The sequence below is a fragment of the Chroicocephalus ridibundus genome, chromosome 3 (genome assembly GCF_963924245.1).
Source record: "Chroicocephalus ridibundus chromosome 3, bChrRid1.1, whole genome shotgun sequence".
In the NCBI taxonomy this organism is placed as follows: Eukaryota; Metazoa; Chordata; class Aves; order Charadriiformes; family Laridae; genus Chroicocephalus; species Chroicocephalus ridibundus.
In genome coordinates this window covers 40,121,715-40,144,370 of record NC_086286.1, presented here as the reverse complement: position 1 = coordinate 40,144,370, position 22,656 = coordinate 40,121,715, and the positions used below count along the sequence as shown (strand labels likewise).

The window sequence follows — 22,656 nt, the reverse complement described above, 5'->3', positions numbered from 1 at the left end:
TTTTTCTAAAAAGCAGAAGTATGAAGCTAATCATTTTCAGTATTCAAGGTAACTCAGCCGGACACGGTTTAGAACAGAGTTAAAATACGCAACAAAACCCACATGATAAAAATGCAAACCATCACGCAGTTCTGCAGTTCATCACATGGTTATTATGCCACCACATAGAAATTGCAACTCTCAGTTAACCAGACGCTGTAAATGGCATTTACAATATCCTAGCACAGTGCACTTAATATGATTAAAAGCAGTTGCATTCTTAAATATCATCCTCTATAGGATCAAGTATCTACAAGCTTAAAAAAAAACCCAGCCAACCACAACCATACCACCCACAGGTTTATTTTATACCATACTCCAATAATCCTTTGCCTGGTCAAGTCTCAGTTTGCAATCAGTTACTTCAGCTAATTCTCCACACTTAAAGATTATAAACTAGTGGAATTATAAGTTATAAACTACTTCTACTTATGGAAGTAGAAACAAACTCGGTCATAGCACTAGCCAGTCCAACTACCTTTGCATGTGTGAGTCACTCAGGCTAGAAGATAAATAACCAACAGGAAAATTACTGGCTGGGTGCCGCAGAGCAAGCGGGGAGCTGGGCACCCAGGCAGAGAGTCATGGTCTCGCGCTATGCGTAAGCCCAGAAGCCTTCCCAGGCTGGAGCGCTCTGGAAGGTGCTGGCACGCCATGTCAGCACAGCAGAAACCACCAGAATTTGGCAGTTCATTAAAGCCACCTGAGAAGCCACCCATGCCGTGCACGGCTCCTGCACCACAACCGCTGGCCGTTCCTGCACAGCTCTCCTCAGCATTCAGGGTAACAGAATCCTCCTGTTGACTCAAGTGAGGCATGAGGTTTCACAAGTAGATATAAGATGCGCGATCTGGCAGTGAAGACTGAAGAGAGCAGTCTGCATTTTCTGGCTAGCCATAATCAAAAAATAATTACTCTTCAACAATGTCTTAGAGAAGACTCCCCCACTATTATTTTAAAAGATGGTAGGCATCAGGTTATGATATACTAACGAATTACTACACATCAGCTGCTCAATTATATCTCTTCATTTGAGGATTCTTCCCTAAGGTACCCCTATTTACCATGGGGCTGTTTACTCCTTTCGCCATCACCTCACAAGGCGCACGCACTGTGGTACCCCCAGCGTAACGCAGTGGTCACATTAGGAGTTACCATGGAGAAACCGATGTGTGCCCAGCAATATTTACTGTTCTGTATGTAGAGTCTAACAGCTCTAACTTAAAATCACAGCAAACAAAATTTCTCACAGCATTTACCAGGCTAGGAAAACTTCAACGCCCAAAGCATTGAAGTTGTTTACGCATTGCATTGTTTACGCACTAGCCAGGAAAATCACCATGCATCTGTACTTAAGGTCCAGTCTAAATAAGGAAGAGACCATCGTCCTCCCGCAAGGGCATTTCTAAGGAAAAGTAACTTCATGTAACCTCAGAATATCTTCCTGCTTAAAAAGCACTCGGCCGACTGCTTTTCTACTGAGGCCCAATAAATTATTCGTCCAGTAACAGCAGAGGTTAAAACCTCTGATGGTTTTAAGTACGGTTTTTGTCTCTATCTTAGTGCTCGTTTCTCTGTGGAGAGGCCTAGTGTCTATAACAATACAAGTTTCTTTAGCATGCCAAATGACACTAAAAAATGCAATACTTATCTAAGGAAACAAGAAGTAGCTGAATGGGGCATACAAAATTGAATAAACTTCTTCCAAAAGCTGGAGAAACATGACAGGGAGATCTTTGTGGCACTGTGGAGAACATCCCAAGTGTACCCACAATACTCCTAAAAAGAAATTTCTGAAATTCACCAAAAGCAAAACCTACTCTGTACAGAGTTTGAATACTGAGTCATGTGTTTGCATATGGCACAATATAAGCAGGCAAAAAATAACCACAGTATACTGCTACGCAGCATGTTTTACAGTTAAGATTGAAAAAGTATTTTCATAGTTATTAAACAGTAGACATCATTTTCAGTGTTACAAAAAAATGTCATCTCCTTTTGGCTGAATAACCACCAAAAGAAGGAGTTGGTGCAGCAGTGTATTCACTAAAAGTAATTAAATGCCAAAGTCCAGTCTTTCTGCAAGCTTTCACCACAGACATTAACAAGGGGAAACTAATGTTTGCTAATGCACCTTAATCTGCTCTCCTGCAAAAACACTCAGAGCTGCAAACTCTGGGACTCCACAGAAAAACACTTGTCTTTATAGAGAAACCTCTCAACTGGCAACAAGAATTATTAAAAATGGGATAAATAGAGTGAAGGCAAATTATTTACTGTTTCCATTCCAGCGATGAATAGTGGGAAAACAAAGAGGTTAATATGGATACACAAAGCACAAAACTCCAGAGATCCCTCCAGCAGATAGGATTTATTCCTTCAAGACAAGGAAAAAAATTAACATGCCCCGAATAACAACAGTTCTCCCTTTAGCAGATTTTACAGAAGTTACATAAATGATCCAAACAGTTTTAAGACAAATTTTAGGGTTACGTATTTCCAGAAGAATTACTTCTATTCTGTGCCTTAAGTATAGTCTTGAACGTTAACACAATTTTTTCATTTAAAAAGAAGTCCTTGGCTCCTGTGATTGCAAAGAAAAGGCAACATAACTGACATCATGATCTTTGTGTATTTCGCATTCCGTTCAGCCGTTTGCCAAAGTACCGTTTACCGCCTTTCCCCACCACCTACTACAGAGTAAGGGGCAGGAGGAAAGATGAGTCCCAAGGAAACAGCTACTTCTGTCTTCCTGACCAGCACAATCCCCTCCAGCCTCTCCTCCTCAAAGTGGCCGTTGCTGAAACCATTACCATAATCACCAGGCTGCCTCCGTATGCAGGTACCGTAGCTATCAAGCCTGAACTACCACAACACTCCATTCGTAATTTTTATTGCTTCTTGAAAACCTAAGAGGGTACGTGGACAGGAATTACATTACACTAGGGCATTTTAGGTAGGCGAACATGCATTTATTCTCATAAATTATGCTTACTAGATTATACCCGCAATATATTGTGTGCAGTCAGTAAAATGGAGGATACTAGCTAAAAACAACAGCTAAGTTCTTATTGTGGTAAACAAAGGAAAAGTACACATTCAATAAGATAGCTAATCTATAATACTTTTGTTAGAGAAATTTCTAAAGTGTTCAAAGAAATGTAATGTACAGGAGAAATTTGTTAGTTAGTTCCACCAAATCTGAAAACTTACCATTTTATCTAGGTGCTCAATGGATCTATAAATTTCTCCTTGGGATTCATCATAGTAACTGTAACGGAACCTCTGACCTTGAAACAAAAATCATGTATAAAATAAAAAAGGGAAAAATCGTAGCTAAAACACTCCCTAGTACTTACTAAGTAATAGAAATTATAGTATTTGTAAAGTAATAATCTTCATTTATTTTATACTTTTTAGCTCCACTGAGGACATTCTAGGGCAATCAAAGCAGCAGCCCAGAAGCAAAAAATACATGATGGGCAGCTATATTCCTAAAGAAAAGCCTACTGTGTAGAACTGACACCGCAGTGTCACTCATTAATTGCCTGTTATTGCCTTGGAATACAATTTTATAAATTAAAAAGTAAAGCAACATTTCATTTCGCTATCCCTCTTGACAAAGTCAACCCTGGAGTCAGGCTACTTCTGCTTGCACAACAACATCCACAGTAAACGAAGGTTAAAAGAAAAAGTTCATGATAATTCAGTGAACAGTTCTAGATGGTTCATTAGCCACAACAGAACCCAGGTCATTCTTATATACCTCCACCTATTCCACAATTCAAAGACAAGTAATAATATATGCACTTAATAACATAAGTTGACCAAAGATGACAACGGAAAAAAGGAAAGAACGTCTGTTGTGTAACATAAAATATATCTTTCTGAAGCAGTCCCTTTTCCAGCTATTATCACACTTCAAAATAAAATAAAGTGTTAAAGCAGGACAGAATTCAAGGCTTCTGGAGTCTTTATAGTTCTGCCACCAAGATGAACTGGGATAGCCCTGGTGAATTGGCATAATGGCATAAATACTCCATCTGTTATCTTACCCAGCAGTAAAATGTACAAAACTTATTTCTGTCAGAGGGATATTGCCATGTCCAGTGAATTTTTAGCTAATTAGTTTTGCAAGTTGCTCTGAGGTGCTCAAAAGAAGAGTAAAAAGAGCAAGAAACTTCAGACACTTATTTCATTGCAACAGTAAAGAGATGTATATAAACCCATACACTTTCAGCACTTACTTCCTCCACTACACTGAAAACACATTACCGCATTAATATTTTTCATCTATTGTTCCAGATTCAAAAAAGAAAAATCCTTTTTTAGCTTTGCGAAGGCATTTAAGTTTCAAAGATACATTTACCAGAAGTTAAAATGTCCAGTTTTAATAAAATACATTACTTGAAAATCACTACAAAATATTCATCATACTGTTATAATGAAGAGATGTGAAACTTACCCCAATGGCAAAAGTCAGAAGAAACCACAAAGAGGTTACTAGGATCAGCTAGGTATTTACTGAAGAGTTTTCCAAATTCCTGCTCTTTTGACTCACTCAGTGCTCCGACCAACACAGGAATAATAGTAAACTCATCCTTATGGCTTATAAGCAAAAGAAAAGAGGTTGTAATTCAAGTAACAGCTGAAGCTTTTCAGGGCTTGCTAACTGAAATTGCAGAATGTTTTAAAAGGGCAATACTGAATTGAAGATACAGTTGATTCGGTAAGGTCATACTAGAAAGTTGTTTTAGAACCTGAAACTACTTAAATTTCAGAAAAGAAGTGCCCCCCCCCCAGTATTTATCTTTGCTGCAAAGCGAAAACACCCAGCAATCAAAAAGAAAAGACACAATGAAACTAGCAATAAAATAGGAAGGAAGTTCTCCCTGTATAGATGCTCCACAAACGTTGGGTAATTTTCCAACGTATATGAAAATGCTCAAGAGAGCACACAGATGTATACTGATACTCCAGGGAAAATTACAAATGCTATGGAAGAAAAGTTGGGGTTTTTTTAAAAAAAAGGAGGGGGACACCCACCACAAATTGACAAAAATTATCACCTCTAAGCAAAAATACTCAAAGTACTCATCTGAAATTGCAGGTGTAAACAGAACCCTGATTTCAAAATTAGTATTACGCCTCCAAACAAAATCCCACAGAAAACACTTACTACTATTTGAACTTTTCAGAGATGCCTTGCAAAAAAAAATCATCCTAATTTTTTATTGAAAAAGATTGAAAAATATTCATAAAAGCATGTGTAATATTAACTCTATTAAGTCAATATAAACATATAAACTTGTTTATAAGGGGTGTTGCAATTTCACCGTTCAGGCATTTGCTCCGCTCACAGTTTCTATTACAGCAACTAATCCTAGTCCCTGACCCTCTCCTCCCCAAAATTTTTACCGGGGTATGAGGGAGTGTGACATTATACACATATTATACACCATACAGGGCGTTATATACCATAAAGGGCATTATTACTTCCTACTGCACTCCACTTGTGGTTCAAACATTTAATGCACATAATGCTCATTCTTGCAGAAGTAGTAGTTAGCCCTAGTACCTTTCCATGGCTTTAGCAGTGTAAGGCAAATGCATTTCAATACTGTGTTCATCTTCATCTGTCTGTAGGGACATACGCTCAAACATTCCCGTCTTCCACAATTCTCCATAAACTGAAATGAATTAAAGATTAATTTTTACTACTTAAAAAAGAAAAAAAAAACAACAAAAAGCCACTGTTAAGCAAGCTACAGTGCATCTTTATCAGAACAAGGCCACTATAACAAATTACTTGCCTCCAAGGGCTGTCATCATTAACCACTTGTTTTTAAATAAATTCAGGATTAACATTACGTTCAAGTCATAAAGATACAAACATAACTGATTCAGTTTACAAAATACGTGTGTTAAATTGGTGACCTCGTTAGCATATTGAGAAAGATTTTCAGTTATGATACAAAATTTAACACAAATAAAACACATTTGAAACTAGGCACGCATTTGGCCAGTCACTGAATTTATCTTTTCACAAGCTACACCATCATATGTTTAAAAAATAAAACTTGCTGATCAGCTGGGCCACTGCTGGATGTGTTACTGTTTAATACAATATTATTATTAACTGAATCATGAAATCTAGAGACGGCAAAAAACTGATTTAAGAAATCCATGTTTATAAGTTATCTTTTCTACTCTCAAGTGCGCTTGGTGGTATGCAGTCATCTCTACATTCTGAAAACTCTCCAGTGGATGAGGGATTTGATGTGGGGGCTGTGCCTCCTCCACTCCATAAAGGAGTTCTAGAGAAACCAAAACTTTTGTTACCTAAGCAAATTTCTGCAGGCAGTATGTAGAAAGCCTCAGTTGGCTTGCTTAATCACAGTCATGTCGAAAGAGCAATACAGATAATTAGCTCCTCTGAAAAAGATATTGTATTATTTAGGTATACCTCAAAACACACTAAAGTCAAAATATCAAATTTATCTTCATCGCACTTTTAAGTTTAGTCTGAAAGACTGGTATTTCATGGACTAACAGTTTTTAAGTTCTGTAAGTACTCTGCCAGTTAAGAAAAAGAGTCACATGCGATAATGCATCCACATAAAAGCAGGTTTTTGTTCCTCTATTATTAATCTATCAGAAATAAACACAAACCAACTAAAGCACTGTCTTTTTTTTGCAGACAGAATACTTCACAGAACAATAGAGCAGGTGTGGAGTGGGCTGTTATTCAAATGTAACGCTTTTTAATTTTGAGATCCCTTTTAAAGATCATTCTCAAGAGGCACACTCAGAAGAGATAAGCAAAGGTGGAGAATTCTTTACTTGCAGGAGCAAGACAGACTTTAAGGTTATAATATAACAACATCCACAACCACCAGGATCTTACAGAAGTTAGCTTTCATTGCAGTAAAATCAGATTTATACTTGTACGCCACTTCAAAGCAACAAAATGCCCAACAACCAGAGAGTCCTCAGCACTGCAGTAGCACAGTTAACACTCAAGGCTCAGCAATCTTCAAGATGTAAGCCTTATCATGCACTTACTCTTTTGGTCAATTCGGAGATCATACAGAGGTGTTCTATAAATGTCCACACTGGAAAGTGCACATCGGGAAAGGGGCACATGATGGGAAGGCCCAAGAATGAAAATTTTTCGGCTACAACAATTAACACAAAAGCCCACAATTTAGACAACTGCAATTGTACAGAGACATGCTTTAGAGTAACAAGTTTAATAAAAACGTACAAAGCGATACTTGCTGGTGGTTACCAGTAGAGTTTTGCTCTGCTGTGTGTAAGACCACAGATCTTGCTCGGTATCTCAGAAACAATCAGCTCAATAATGCTTCCCATAGCCTTAAACCTCTTAAACAGGTTATATATCAATCAGACAGCACTCATCAGCTAGAAATCTGTCCGACTGGACTCATTTGGAGACTGAATGATGTGTTATAGCTCCTTGGAACAGATTTTTGGATTCTTTCCTTAGAACAACACAACCTTCAGTTACACGCCACCTTCAACGACTACAGTTATGTGCCCTCAAATCAGGATTATGGATTTACCATCTAGTCAGAGCTTTTTACTTATTTACTTCGTTAGCCTTACTTCAGATTTCACCAAATTCAAATTTAAGTCATTCTCAAATGCTGTTTTAATCCAGCTGTTGCATCAACAGCAGGGACTTGGACCTGTACGTTTGTAGCTTTAGCTGATACTGCAAACTTTCACACGTCATCATGATGTTATTTCATCAAGTCCTCAGTTCCTGGCTCTTGATTAGGTGTTAAGGGTCTCCTGCCACAGGACTTAAAGAAAAGAAAAAAACAACCTATAGGAAATTCAGCTTTTCAGATTCAGGATCTGAAATAAAGGGGTGGGAGACATGTAAAGATTTATATTTTTTTTCCTTACATGCGGAGTGCTATAGCAAGCTATACTAAAATACTAAAACTTTTTACAGAGGTCATAAAACCAAAATATCCAAAAGGGCAATACTTCATCTGAAAGATGAATTCTGAACATCCCATGCAGTAGAATAGCATATGATCCAGAAAGTTCAATCGACTCCATGTCACGGAACCTGGGGAATGCAACTTGTTCTAGATGTTTTAGAGAAACTAGTTATCTGTCACGCTGTAAGATACCTTCATTTAGTTTACAATAGTTTAGAAAGAATCAAAACCATTGTCTTTGGAGAGCATTACAACATGTTATCTCATAAGCAACTAATAGACACAGACAGTTTTTATATTAACATAGCAAAATACATACTTTAAATAAATACTGGAGATGTTTTAAATTTTTGTCATTTAAAAAAAAAACATTGCAGTCAGCAGAACACATAAGAATTACATTCCTTTAACCTAGAATAACTGGAGTCATATTTTCAGAGGCAGGCACAGACTACAGTAGCATGTTGCGGTTTTTTAAATTTTTCTTTTTTTAAACCGTTGCGCTGTTAAAAACACAAGTCCATTTAAAATTATAGTAACAAGTAACTTTCACTGACTTCAAATATTATATACACACACAGGTCACTTTCTCCACAGCAGAAGAGAATCCTGGCAGCATTCAGCCCATAATCCTGCACTGAAAAATCAATGCAGAATCATGATAAAATATTTTAATATACTTAAAACGCAAACAAAACCTCCCAACAAAGAAGAAACAAAGACATCCTGTGACCAGTAAAAAAACCAACCCAGCTCGGGCTTTTATAAAAGCCTCAGAACACCAAGCAACAAAGTAAATTAAATATTACCTGCAAAAAGAACACCTTTAACCCCTCCCTTCTAAAAAATGTAGCTACCAATTATTCTCAATAATTTTTGAAAATACTGCTTTGCATTTTCAATTTCTAAAATACAACATTAATTTTTTCTTTTGTAACATCCAAACAATTTGAACATTTATGATGTTAAAAAGAAGGGATGCATAAAAGACTAAAAAGAGTAGAAAATTAAAATTTGAGTACTTCAAGGTGTAAGAATATAAAAAGAACATTCAGCTGCTCACAGAATTGCAATGGCATTGTCTTACGCTTTGTAAAGAAAAACTTTCATACTTACGTAATATTAGGATCCACTTGTTTGTAAGCATGGGCCGCACAAGATCCACAATAGGTATATCCTGCATGGCTGCAATTCAAGGCGTACACGTTAAATGTTGTTTATATTGTTAAACAATATTTAACACATTAAATATTGTTTAACACCTTAAATATCTCGACACTGCTATTAAATGTTAATATCTTAAATATTGTTTGTCCCCAATGAGCTGGAAATAGTAAGAGTGATCAAAAAATCAACTCCTGGAAGAGCTGGAGAGCACTGCTGCAGTACTGAACGTACGAGAGACGTATTTGTTAAAGAACTGTCAGTGACCAGTTACTTGATAGTAAGCAAGCCTCCAGATGAAAGCACCTTTCATGACTTGTAAAAGATAGTAGTAGGCAGACTACACAACTGTGTATTATCAGAAGCTCGTGATAACGCTAAGAGGGCAGCCAGGGAACAAGGGAACAGCAAGCTGCTAGAGAAAGCTCTTCTAACCACACTTCACTAACTGAATACGATGACAGTAGAGGGGTCTGGCAAAGAGACACTACACATTACAGCAGATAAACCGAGAACAAAAATGCTCTGTCACTGAAGAAGAATACCTCAGCAATAGAGTGAATGGGCACAAGGAACGGAGTGGAATGCAGCACAGCAGCTTTTACCACAGAGAATGCGATACATGCTTATCGCTTCCTATCACTCTGGCCTGGAGCCTTTCTCGACCTGCGTTTCTGTGTGTGTTCCGAAAACATCCGTAATTATTCTGTCTACTTGTTTCAACTATCACATCCAAATCTTAAGACCCATTCCCTTCAAGACTGTTAAAAACAGGAGAAGATTCAGTTTACACTGCTAAAAGCATTCATTCCAGAGAACGTTCATTCCCCAGGGTCCCAGGCCAAGTGGCGGAGAACAGCTCACTCAGCAGCATGTCCACAGCAGAAGACCATGCCCACATTGCACAGGTCTTGGGCCACATCTCCTCTGGGGCTCATCCAGAGCACCTGTGGCCCTGGGTCAATAGTTATCCTTTATTTTGAGTCAAGTATGCGCAACAACTACAGCTTTCCAGATGGTCTTTTTATACAATACTGAGAATGATATGTGGGCTATGTCTTGGGACATAAAGGATGTTTGAAGATACAAGTACCCCATTGATTTTATATTTATTTATATGTATGTATGCTTGCATGCATGTATATTAATCCACAGAGTGATATCTGGAGCAAGTTATCCTCAAAATTACCCTAGGGTTTTACTTCAGTGTCACTTACCTCACTCATTCTAAAGAGCTCAGAAAAGTACACGCTGAGGGGATGAACAGAAGACTGAGACCTAGTGAGCCGGCAAGGTATGTTATTTGACAATGTCAGAAGAGCCTTCTGAAAGATTCCCTCTGCTACAGGCTTCTTCAGTCTTTCACAAAAACATTATTAGCCATATCCCACTTTACAGGTGGGAAATCAAAGGCATAGTTAGTGAAGTAGTTTCGTAAGACCACAGGGAGACCTCCAGCAGTTTTGGAAAAATAACCCAGGCTACCTCATCTGCAGCTGAAAGGCCTCTTTCCTGACATTCCTGCAAGACAGACTAAGGCAAATTTGGGACAATTTCTTCTGCACATTCAATACTATTATGGAATACTTCAAACGTTACATCAATGCTATGTTAGCACATGAAAAACATCATATTTAAGGTGCTTTTTCTAGTATTTCCTTCCAACTCATAATAATTAGAATGACCAACATACTTTTCTTATTATGTGTCTCAATTATCTTCAGGAAATTGAATTCTACTTAAATAGTTTAGATGATCCCTATTTCTGCTGTGGACCGAAAAAAAAAAAATCAAACCAAACTAAAATAACAAAAGTAAACCATTTTGGACAGATGAATAGTTTCATTACTTTTTGTTTTAGTCTTCGCTACGTTTTGAAGTTTTGATTTTGGGGGGGATGCCAGAGTTTTGTTTTGTGTGTTTTGTTGTTTCATTTTTTTTATTTTTTTTTTTTTAATAGCTGTGCTTGTTCTATACTCAAAGTGCATTGGAAGAGCTGTCACCTTAGACTACCACTCCACTCATACAGCTCTTATCTGTCTTACTGGATTTTACTTCTCCAAGCCCATGACAGGGGGGTTGGTATTAGATGATCTTTAAGTCCCTTCCAACCTAAAGCATCCCATGATTCTATGATCACCAGTGAACATTATGTCTGCAATGCATCAGCAAAAGGAAACTAATCACATACTAAAACGTGCACAGATTTCTTCCATTCTATGTCATATCCAAAATACTTATTTAGAAACCACATGACATTCCTTTCAGCTAAATACTTCCTTTCACCAGTTTTCAAAGTCACTCAAAATAAAGAAGCATTTAACCAATCAAGTATTGTACATACTAAAAACAGATTTCAAACTTACGGTGCAATAATGGCTCTAGCAGGTCTTTTTGTGGACTGTACTTGAGAAAGCCAACCTTCTAGTTGTGCATTCAGCTGGGGTCCTATGAAGAGACAAGGAAATACTGAAGCCATAAAACAATCTAAAATACCTCAAGAATTAACAAAGTCCCAAAGTCCAACAGATTTAAAGGCATCTTAAAAATCAAAGCCTGTGTTTAAATCTCAGAAAAGAAAGAAGAGAAGAGAGTAAATCCAACACGCCTGTAACGTTGAAGGTTACAGCAGGAAAGTTTCAACCTCCTAGTCCAGTAAGTTCGTTTACTGCACATCCAAACACACGCTTATAGTTTCTTGCTCTGTGGACTGACGCACATACCATTTCATCATTAGAAAGGATGGCTGCTGATCTCAAAAGAGAGGCTAACAGATGACTGATTCCTCTGGTAACCAGATTTTCAGAATTCAGAAGTAAAAAGTTAAGACAACCTACAGCAAGACAGCCCGATACAGGAAGATGATATAATACAAAGACCTCATATTCCAACAGGACAGCCAGTGGCTATGTATTTAGTCCTTTATTATTACCAAGCAAGCATAAGAGCAGAACACAAAGCACACTGTAACCTGGAAAAACTGTAAATACACAGGAAAAAAATCTAAAAGTGAGAAGACACCACTGCTTATACTAATGCCTTAACAACTTCTGATCAGTCAACATATACTACAAGTACATAAACTTCTCGGCAACACTAACTTTGATAATTGGTCAATCCAATATTTATTTATTTTTTAAGCTAAATTCTGTACCTCAACAAGTGGCAAATATTCTCAATTCAATTAGGTGATACAAATGCCTTCTAGAAATACAACATTAAAAAAAACCCCAGGTTTTGATTATTTCCCATCACAAAGAAAACTTTTTGACATAAAGCCATTCCTGAAGAAGCAAGTCTGGCAAATACAGTGCGATATTCTTTATATTAAAGAACACAAAACAAACTTCCAAGTAAAACTCACGCAGCTGCTGTTGCTACAGGTAACATATCACTAACAAAAACAGATGCGCTTTTTTCAGTTAACACTGTGCTTTTACAGAACTGTATGTCAGCAGAGTTTATCTGCTGTAAAGTACAGTGCAGTGAGCTGCCTTCTTCTGCCATGCATGTTGCATCTTCCCCAATTACCAGGAAAATCAAACCCAAATTAAATACCTGAAACTGTTTCACACCAGTTCTCCAAACAGCCCTGATCTCACTAACACCTGTCCAAAAAGCTGACAAGAACTAGAGATCAGAGCAAAGATGTCAACTTTTTCAGAATCCAATCAGTCACTGATCAGTGATGGCCAAAAAGGTTTCTCTAGAAAACCTTGGGGGAGGGAGGGCTGGTTTTATACAAAACTTAAATTCATGTGTTTCATGAAAAAAAAAAAAAGGATGACTTCAGTGGTTGACATGAAGAAGGTGAACTAGTGCAACACCTTTTTATTAAGCCTACAATCACTTTGAATGTCTTGGATGCTGTCTACAACTCTAACAAGGCTAAAGAGTGACACTGATTAGCCACTGTCACTCCTTAGTACAGTGACTTTGCGAAATGACGAAATTGTCAAAAAAAACCCCACACACCAATTTTGTTCTGCTGCTTCTGTAGCTTGGGGAAATTACAAGCAGCAGAAACATTCAATAGAGATAAGGATAATGACATCTTAGAAAATGGAGGCTGTTGGGGAAGCTGAGTAAAAATAAATAGATCTCTATTTCCATCCTCTTTCTAAGCTACTAGGAGATTAACAAAACAGTACTCTATTACAGTCTTACCACTTCAATTTTTATATACTTAAGAGTGAAGACACAAATAACTTAAAAAAGAATTTACTTCCTAACTGTCCTGAAGTACGTTGAAGGATAAAGTACTTTCTGAATGAAGCCCTTCGGGGGGACACAGTTGTTTTGGTTCTTTTCAAACACCTACTACTCAGAGACTAAAACAAAACACGACCCTGCCCCACCTGACCTCTTCTCCTCAAAGAAGAGGATCCGGAGGCAGCGCAATGGCAGAAGTGAGGCAGCCTTGGGACGCTCCTCCCCAGCGAGGCACAGCGCTTGGCCTTCCTCCATCCCTTCTTTAGCACGGATTTTTGATTAAGAAGGCCGTTAAGGCGATTTGTCTTTGGTTAAGACAAATCAGGTAACTTGCTGAGCAGTTTAAAGACAAAGTTCAGAATCTCTGGTAGTTTCCTAAAATTCCACGATTGTTCAAATCTGGCCAAACCTTCCGATCTTACAGTGCGGTAGCAGAGTAAGACGCTCAGGTTTGCTTACTCTGCTATTACAGACACACACTCACAGACTAACAAGCATTTTTTTTCCTAGAGGCAGTAAAATAACAGATCTGTGTGACCCAAGGGATGAAAATTCTGTCAGTGTTTATTTAAGGACCAGGTAACACATCTGCCTCCAGAGTTTCTTCCTTTAATGCAACTACAAGGTGCCTTTTCAAATCATTAACTCCGACCTAATGTAAGTTTCCATATCAACTGATACTTATTTGTACTATTTTAACAAAATGTAATCAGATCTCTCTCTCCAAAGGACTAACGGAAAGAGAGAATGGAGAGTACAACATATCCACCTGACCTTTTAGCTAAAGAAAATTAAAAAATAAAAAAAAAATCAAGCAGAACTCACATGAACTGACAGGAGTATAGCCCACCTGCAGCCTCCTATGCTTATAAATACTTTAAGGGAGATATTCTAACAACTGTAATTTTCTCGTTACCAAATCAGCATCAACTTTTTGTTGAAGTGTTCTGCGAAGTTTTTCCTTCTAATTTCTCAAACATGACAATGCTTAAGGCTAAAGTCAAAATATTTGAATTGGATATACAAAATATAAATAAACCCACATTATCACAGCAGATATGCTCTGCCATATGGAATTGTATTCTAGCAGACAAGTAGCTTCTTCATGAAGAGCTTTATAGGGAAGTTTTGTTCATACGTAAATTAAGTTAAACTGGAAAAGAGTCTTTGCAAATAGTCAGTGGGATAAAGGCAGTAAATACCCATCTCCTAAGCTGACAAGCATGGGCGAGGAATAGTGTTGCCGTCCATGTATTCTCCTACTGCACTGGTGGGAAGTAGGAGAGGTCCCTGCTCCCTCCCGGAGCAGGTGGAGACCCCAGCTTGGGAAAGCTGGTAGCACGAGGGCAGGGGAGGGGGGTTAAGGCCAACCGAGACAGAAGGACAGAAAGCCTTATGGATGCAACTTCTGGATGCAACGATCAATACACTTTAGCATTAATACTGTAAAATCAGACCTTTTATTGATTAAAAGAAGATTAGGCGGCAAAATATGAGCTTCACTGAAGCATATAATGTTAAGACCTGCATTTCAATCCTATAAAGTAAGGTATAAATATAGGTACGTAACTAAAGAACGCTGACATTATCTGTCGATATTTCACATCCTGTTTTGTTTTGGAAACGGGCAGAAATTATGGCAAATTAAAAATAACTGGAAGCACTGGAAGTCTCCATCAGGCAAATTTATGGATACAGCTACAGGCAGCATTTATTCAAATTTCTTACCTAAAAGGATAAATTATTTTAACAATCAGTTTATCCCTCACAAAGCCCTAGAGTAAGTAAGAAGGAATCCTTCCACGTTAAATGCATGCCAGTGTTACCCAATGAATGACAACGCGAAGACATCTGGTAGTCACACGCTTGGGTTCATCACCTCAAATTACAGCTGTCACGGTCCAGGCTTTGTGGGTTAAGCCAAACCAGCACAATCTTCCCACAGCCAAGCTCACCTCATCGCACGAGGCTGAAGTGCTCAAACGCCAAGTGTCAACACAATGTAGTGGGAACTTGCTCCTGCCCCAGCAGCCACCATCGCTAGTGCAAACCTGCCTTTTAAGATCGGTAGGGAAGACACAGTGCTTGCTCCAAATCCTCAGTCTCAGTGAAAGCTTTTTTTTTTTTACTGGAAGAGTATAAGCCTCAACCAAAATTCAGAGCAGCACCAGGGAAAACTGCTCAGGTCTCCCTCGGCTGTACGCGTACAGCACTTGCAGCAATGCAAGTAATGCAGGAGCACAGGGGCTGTAACGCTGCAGTCCTCAGCTCTCACACTTCTAGTTGACAGCTTTTACTTGTCTAAGTGAGTCTCCTACCCTGTAGGAGCCAACATTTTTTTGGGAGCCTATCGCTTCTTTTGTCTTTTAACTATCCATTGATGAAAAGTCTACGCCTCAAAAATACTTCTAATAAATATTACAGCACATGTACTAAGAAGTAAATAAGTCTTTATTCTTGTAAGATGTTAGAAAAAAATCAAGGTAAGTAACAGTGAAACCTTGGGGGCTGGCACACAATTAGTTTAGTAACTGGAGCTAAGGGAATTCCTCTCTCCACAACTTTGAAGGCGAGTCCAAAACATGTAATTCAATTGCCAGGCAAATTCCAATCTGAAACATGACAGAGGACTAACCAGTTTCTTCTCTTAGTTAAAATTGCAGAAAGTATAAAGATTGTTTTAAAGAACACAGGTCCCACTTGGAAAAAAAAAAAAGAAAAAATCTGTTTCTCACTGCAACAAAAGCCAAATCCTTGAATAAAGAACAAGTTTTATCTATACAAAGGACAGGATTTGTCAGGAATAGAAAGTAATTTCCAACAACTCCTGTTGATGGGCACATTCTCTACTGCTAGCACATACTCTCTTCCAATATGGAATACTGATAAAACAGTGAAATCAGCCTATAAGCAAGGCATAAATTTACTTATGCAAACTATAGGACTGGGGGGAAAAATTAAGATACAAATAAAGATTACACTGATGCTACATAAACTCCTATTATACACATTGTAAGATGAACATTAAACAGCAGGTGATGTTTGAACGGGGTAAAATAAAACTGAAGCCATAATGGAAAGATTGAAATCTGCTTTGGTGGCAGTTCTCACTCGCATGTCCCAGTTTTCCAGTATTCCACTAGCTCTTTAATTTCCTTTACTGAAAGTTATTAGGAAATAATCAAACTATAACACCACTCGTAAAGAGTATCAACCAACATGCACCTACCTCGCTTTATAAAATACCTCAGCAGGTAGGTCACTCAGCGATCCAAACAAATTACTTTCTGCTTTATACCTTTGAGAAAGTGATTTTGTCTCTAATACATGCTAAATGTAACCTGAATTTGTGAAAGTATTCACTAAGTGATCCTTGGAGGCCTATTTTAATAATACCAGGACTGCACCAAATCTAAAGCGCTTTTTTAATTCCAATTTTACAGTAAAAGTTGAATATACGTTCTTTACTTGAAGTATCTTGATTCTAACTGTACTTAAATGATTCTGCTAGAAATAATAGTCTGGAAATTGTATTTTAAATTATTACAGTATACTTTTGTAGCGTACAATGTTAAATAATACAGTCTGCCTATTAATACTGTGTTCCATGACGAATTCACAGAAGAGCCAGCAATGACACATCCACTTTCCCCATAAAATGTCTAAAAAAGATAGAAGACCAAAGGGAGAGAAACATTACATTTAGTATTTAACATTACAAAGCAAAATAGTTAAAAAAAATTTGCAAGACACACTATGATTAATTGTTCACAGATTGCAAGGTAAGAACTTATGTTAATAGCTGTATTTGGAATGCTCCAGCTAGTGTCACAACATTAAGATTTCATGATAAGTACATTAATTATCCTGCTACTGCAGAAAGCTCCTTTCACTACAACAGAGATGAGGTCAAAACTTTCATTTCAGTGACCCTCACACGCTTTTTAATTTTTTTCCTGGACCCATTTGTCCATGACCATCTACAAACAACATGATAGTTCATTACTTGTACATTACGTTTATGAATGAGCTGTGATGAGTTATTCCAATTTTGGGGAACATGCCAGGGCTCTTGGCACACCAGAGTTAAGCACTTTCATAAAAAGATTCTTTTATGATATAGCGAACATCTTCCTCAACCCCCCATCTGCATTCATAGCCCGACACCACACAATATTGCACGCATTATTTCCTTCTAGCCACTTCAGCTGCTGCAGAGACTCAGATCCAACACACTCCAGAGAAGGGTTTCTGCTCTAAGTTAAGGTGGGATGCAGCCACCCTGAGGGTCAGTGACAGACGTCCCAGCAGCAGTGTTTGCCCTCAGAAACCACGGGCAGCAGGGCCTGGTGAACAGACTGCACATTCAGCAACGTCCTGGCAGAGCAGAAACAGCTGTAACCCACGTACACGCTCTCTGATGCTGATGAGAAGTTCCAGCTCATGCCAACAAACACGCAAATGCTGGGATCACATCACGATTCATTAAAATGGACACTTTGATGTCACTCTCCAGGGCCCCCAAACCCCAGAAGTTGCAAGTGAGAAAAGCTGTACTATCTCAGAATCACGCTGCTATTGCATGTTGAAGCTGGCTACCTCAAAAGGCTATTAACAGAGAGTTAGTGGGTTTTGGCATCAGAAAAATCAGTCTTTGGTACAAAGGCAGAAAGAAAGCATTAATGTAGGTCTTATCACAAAGGCGTAGAAGAGACTGCAAACATGGTAAAATAGTGGCCAACTATTTTCAGAGGAACATTATTTCTAAACAGATCGTTCATGGAATGCAACTGCCTTTTCATTTATTTTCTGATCTGCAGAAGTTCTTCAAAGCATTATCCTTTCCAGCTGACCTAGACGCCATCATGCAGCCCTCAGCCTGAAAGACAAGGTCTGAACATCCCTGGGCACACGACAGCCAGTTATTCCAAAGTTCTGGCGTTTCTTGTCCAAACAATTTAGAAGCTTAATCCTTAACAAATGCTAGCAACAAGATGTCAATGTCTACCCCCGTTGGGGTTGTTCTACTTACAAGCCACAGCAGCAGAAAAACAACTCTGAACATAAGAGTACCATGAGGTTTAAACTCTCTTCAAACATTTATGTGGAGACAGACCATTTACTTGGCTCATCATAAAAAATAGCTTTGAAGACAATAAGCACAATGGCTTTTAAAATCGACACAGCAATTACTCTGCCAACTCAAATTTGCATCAATAAGCGTATGGAAATTAAGGTTCTCCTAGTTAAAACAACTTGGCATAGGCTACCAGAAAGCACGCCTCTGACCACTATTGCTTGGTCAAAGAAAACAGAGAAATAAGCCATATCTAATACAATGACAAATTCATTTTGCAGGGCAAGAGTCAGATCATGTCGTTTTGTTATTCATACACACTCTCAATTCGATTTTACTCCTGTGATTTGGAAAAGCCTACTAAAAACCTTTGTGTTTTGTCTGTATCAGCAGCCACTGACTGGGGAAGAGTTAAGACAAGAAGTCTTACCAAACGCTTTAACAAAGAGTGGTACAGTATTCAATTAGCACTTCCAGGAGCCAGGCAAGGCAGGCCAGCTGCCAGAGAATAAGCCGTGTTAAGTGCCCTGATGTGTGACATCTCACTTGCAAAGGCATGCTATACAGGAAAAATGATGACACACAGTAATATTTATTTTCATTTCAGGATTGATTTCCACCACCACCACCACCACCACCCTCGAACTGCCCAACACTTACAGAATCTACTCACATGGAGGAGTAAATCAGGTGACAGCACCCACACATTGTCCTGCAAGTAGTCTGTGCTGGAGATAGCGTGTCGTTCACATTGTATTTCAGCTACTCCTTTTGTATCTAGGAATGTATCTGTCCTGTATTCAAAGTCATGGAAAATTACGCCATTTTTGTTTCAAGTCGTCCTTAATCTTCCTCTTCCCCCTGCTGGTCAAAATCAATTTCTAAAGAGGTCTGGACACTAGGTGGTTGAATTAATCCAGCAGGAGTGAGACTTTCTTCCAGAAATAAATCAGTGTAATGTTTTTCACCACAATGATACGTTTAAAAAAAAAAAAAATCTACATGACAGCAGCCCAACAGGTTGATACTTTTATTTACATGGTGTGCCTTTATCTCATTTTTTGCAAGTGTTTTTAGTGGCCACCATACACAGCTAATCCACAGCAGTGATGGCGTGCCACATACCACTTTCAAATTTTTAAAAAACAGACATACAGAACAAGGTCTGCAAGTGAAAAAATAGGTTATTTAGACTAGTGGCCTACTATCAGCAACGGTCACAGCACTATTTCAGTTTGGAAGCTCAGCTGTAAAGCTTCAGTGTTGCTGCTAAGTAGGAACAACTGACCAAACAGACCTCACTGTTAGTTTGCTGTCAGACAAATGCTCCACAGGTCCACATCCAAAGATCATTAAGATGCTACAGGGACTGATGTGGAACGAATGTGAACTTCCCCACACCAAGAATTCCAGAGGAGAAGATATGACGATAATTTTGGTCAGGTTTTTCATACTGAACTCAACTGCAGGAACTTATTAAGGAACTTGCCTTTTAAATTCTTCTTTATAACAGCACATTAAAGGTGAAGAACACATAGGATGTTAAACGCTAACAGCATCGTGAAGCCCATCTTCCCCTCCCCGCCGCCCTTCTCAGCTTCATCAAGTGAGTAGGACGTAGTGAGCTTTCTGCCTGGGACCTCACTTTCCCTCCAGTAACAACAAAGTTGTTTACTTATAGTTAGATGTGACATTCTAACATGTGAACGTGCCTGGATGTGCATACTTGCCCAGCCAGTCTCACCTGCTCTAAGAAGTAAATTAGCATCATGCAATTAGGTGATGTATTCACACTAGTAAGTAGTGCATGTTTATGTTTTCCAAGGCAGAACCTAAGCAGTTCATGTCTCACAGCTGGAGAAAATAGGGGAACGAGCGTCTACTTTCAGCTGAAGCAATTGCTGCCTCACAGAAGTGAGCAGTCTCTAAAGACAAGAAGTGGTGTTTCTTCTAAACCCTCCTACCTACATTACATTTACCCTCCATGAAGAATAGTGGCTCCCTCTTACTTCATTGTGGCTTTACCTCTGATGCTGCTTCCACTCCTGGACCACAGAGAAGCCAGTTAATCTAGTTCAAGGATATCTTCTGGCCACAAAAGCTGGTTTGCATTTTGGATCCATCCTTTGCCCTCGTCTCCCTCAGCTCTTCTTTCCCAGAGCTGACTTCTACATCCAGATCTTGCAGGTACATTTTTTATTTTTTTTTTTTTTTTAAGCATAGCAATGGGTGCTCTACTTTTGCAGTCAACACCCGCCCCCACCCCAACCCAAGACCCCATGCATCATCCTGGATTTTTGCTGATGTTTTACCTTTAGGTACCAGGCACCTGGGGATAAGCTGCCGTTTAACTGAGGTCATCCTCACATAGCTTCTTTAAAATGCTTTCAGACATAATGAATCTGAACACATCCTTCAAAAATCATGCTTCTCATTACCCTTTCAGACAGGTAGAGAATATTAATGCAGTCATCTTAACTACGGGGAAGGATGAGGGTTTCCAGGGTATCCACTTGCCCTGCGTAACCAAACTCAGCTCTGTAGAAAAAGAGCAGTTTTCAGGTAACGGGAAGTTTAAAAGCTGATCAGTTTATATGTATAACCCAGCAAATCACTTTGGGCTGAGACAGTAAGCACAGAGAGAGTGGGTAGAAGGACTTGTCAACACAATCCCCAGAGAATCACGGGAATGCACTGAAGAACTATCACGGTTCAAACTCTAATCCCTGCCTCAGCTCCATCCTTCAAGCTATGTAGGTTGAAACCACATGGTAAAATCCAGACTTTCTTCAATTGTATGGTTGAGGAAATAAGCCTACGTTACAAGTTTGAAATAGCAACTGACATGCTAGTTTGGCCTAAAATACAGTAAGATTTTAGGTTAAGTCTATGGTGAATACATATACTCTTGGTCCCTATTTGTTTCCTCTTGAGTTTTGACAGAGACCCTCCTAAACAACACACAGAAATTAGTTTCCAAGCAGCAAATAACAGGTAGTCCCTACCTTGCTGAACTGGAAGAATTCCTGCTCTCACAAACCCTACAGTAAACTGCAGAAAATAGCTCTATAGGAAGAGACATAAATAATGCTCTTTTCTTGTTCATGGAAAACCCCACACAGGAAAACAAAACACACCTCGCAAAATTCCAGTCTGTGCAACACCAACCACATACCCCCACCACACACACTGTAACAGTTACAACTTAACTTGTCAGAAGTACAGTCACTATAACTCATTACAATAGGATTCAGTTTGTGTTTTTTTCCATGCACGCGTTGTGTCTGGGAAACCACCCCACACCTCCTCAACAAGCAATACCCAGAGGGCTGCCCAAAAGCAACGGGAGCAACATGCTTTTGGATGTCCTATTACAGACAAGTAGGACTGGCCCAACTAGTCACCAGACTTACCAGGGTGTAGTCTAGCAAAATTATGCACTGAATTTGCATGGAAAGGAACACAACCAAGCACAGCATCCATGCCTCTTAAATTAATTAAGAAAAAAAAGAAAAATTCTTATTTGTAAGCATCCAGCAGCAACTTGGTATGAAGTGCAATATCAAACAAACAACAAAATGTAAGTATAAGGTCATCTAGCCATTCCACATCGCAAATCAATTTTTTGCCTTACTCATAAATTAAAATATAAATAGCACAAGCAAGTTAGGAAGTGTTACCACAAAGCTTCAACATTTTGATGTCTTTGCACGTGTTAAAATCTATAGCTTTGACATGATCTTGTTTGCTTTCTGTAAACAGAGTACTACCTACCTTTCTAGACCGTTGGAAAAAACTGTAATTGCAAGCCATCAATGCTGGATGAAGACTTGAGACCAGTTTTGTAATGGATACAACAGTTATGCTTGGAATATTAAACTCGGAAGGAAAACAGTCATCGTCTATTGTTGTCTGGAAACTGCCTACCCACCACTTGAAGCCCAGCTACTTATCTCACAATCGGCCTCTTCCCGTGTTACCCTCCCTCCTGTATTTCTTTTCTTCCCTTTCAATTTTTGCCTCATGCTTTGTTCATTAATTTGCGGAGGAGAGGGGAAACTGCACCTCTTATAGCCAAGGAAAACATATGACTTTTCACATCTAGTCTTCTCAAATGTCAGTTTAGGATCCTGAATACATCTCTTTTTGTTTGTTGGTTGGTTTTTTTTTTTCAATTGTACCTCTCCT

At 38.7% G+C, this 22,656-nt stretch overlaps 1 protein-coding gene across 2 annotated transcripts in view; it reads right to left on the bottom strand.

Annotated features, from left to right (window-relative positions):
• The window catches only part of MEMO1 (mediator of cell motility 1), a 32,984-nt gene that overhangs the window by 8,735 nt on the left and 1,593 nt on the right, over positions 1-22,656 (bottom strand). Inside the window, exons 2-7 of one of the 2 annotated variants that reach the window (XM_063328878.1) lie at positions 11,546-11,627; positions 9,132-9,200; positions 7,105-7,217; positions 5,618-5,729; positions 4,505-4,647; positions 3,253-3,329 (exon numbers count right to left, since the gene is read on the bottom strand). In XM_063328878.1, coding sequence (XP_063184948.1) covers positions 3,253-3,329; positions 4,505-4,647; positions 5,618-5,729; positions 7,105-7,217; positions 9,132-9,200; positions 11,546-11,627 — 596 coding nt within the window. Of the gene's footprint in view, positions 1-3,252; positions 3,330-4,504; positions 4,648-5,617; positions 5,730-7,104; positions 7,218-9,131; positions 9,201-11,545; positions 11,628-22,656 lie in introns of those variants that run through there. The other variant, XM_063328879.1, reaches the window with a different exon arrangement.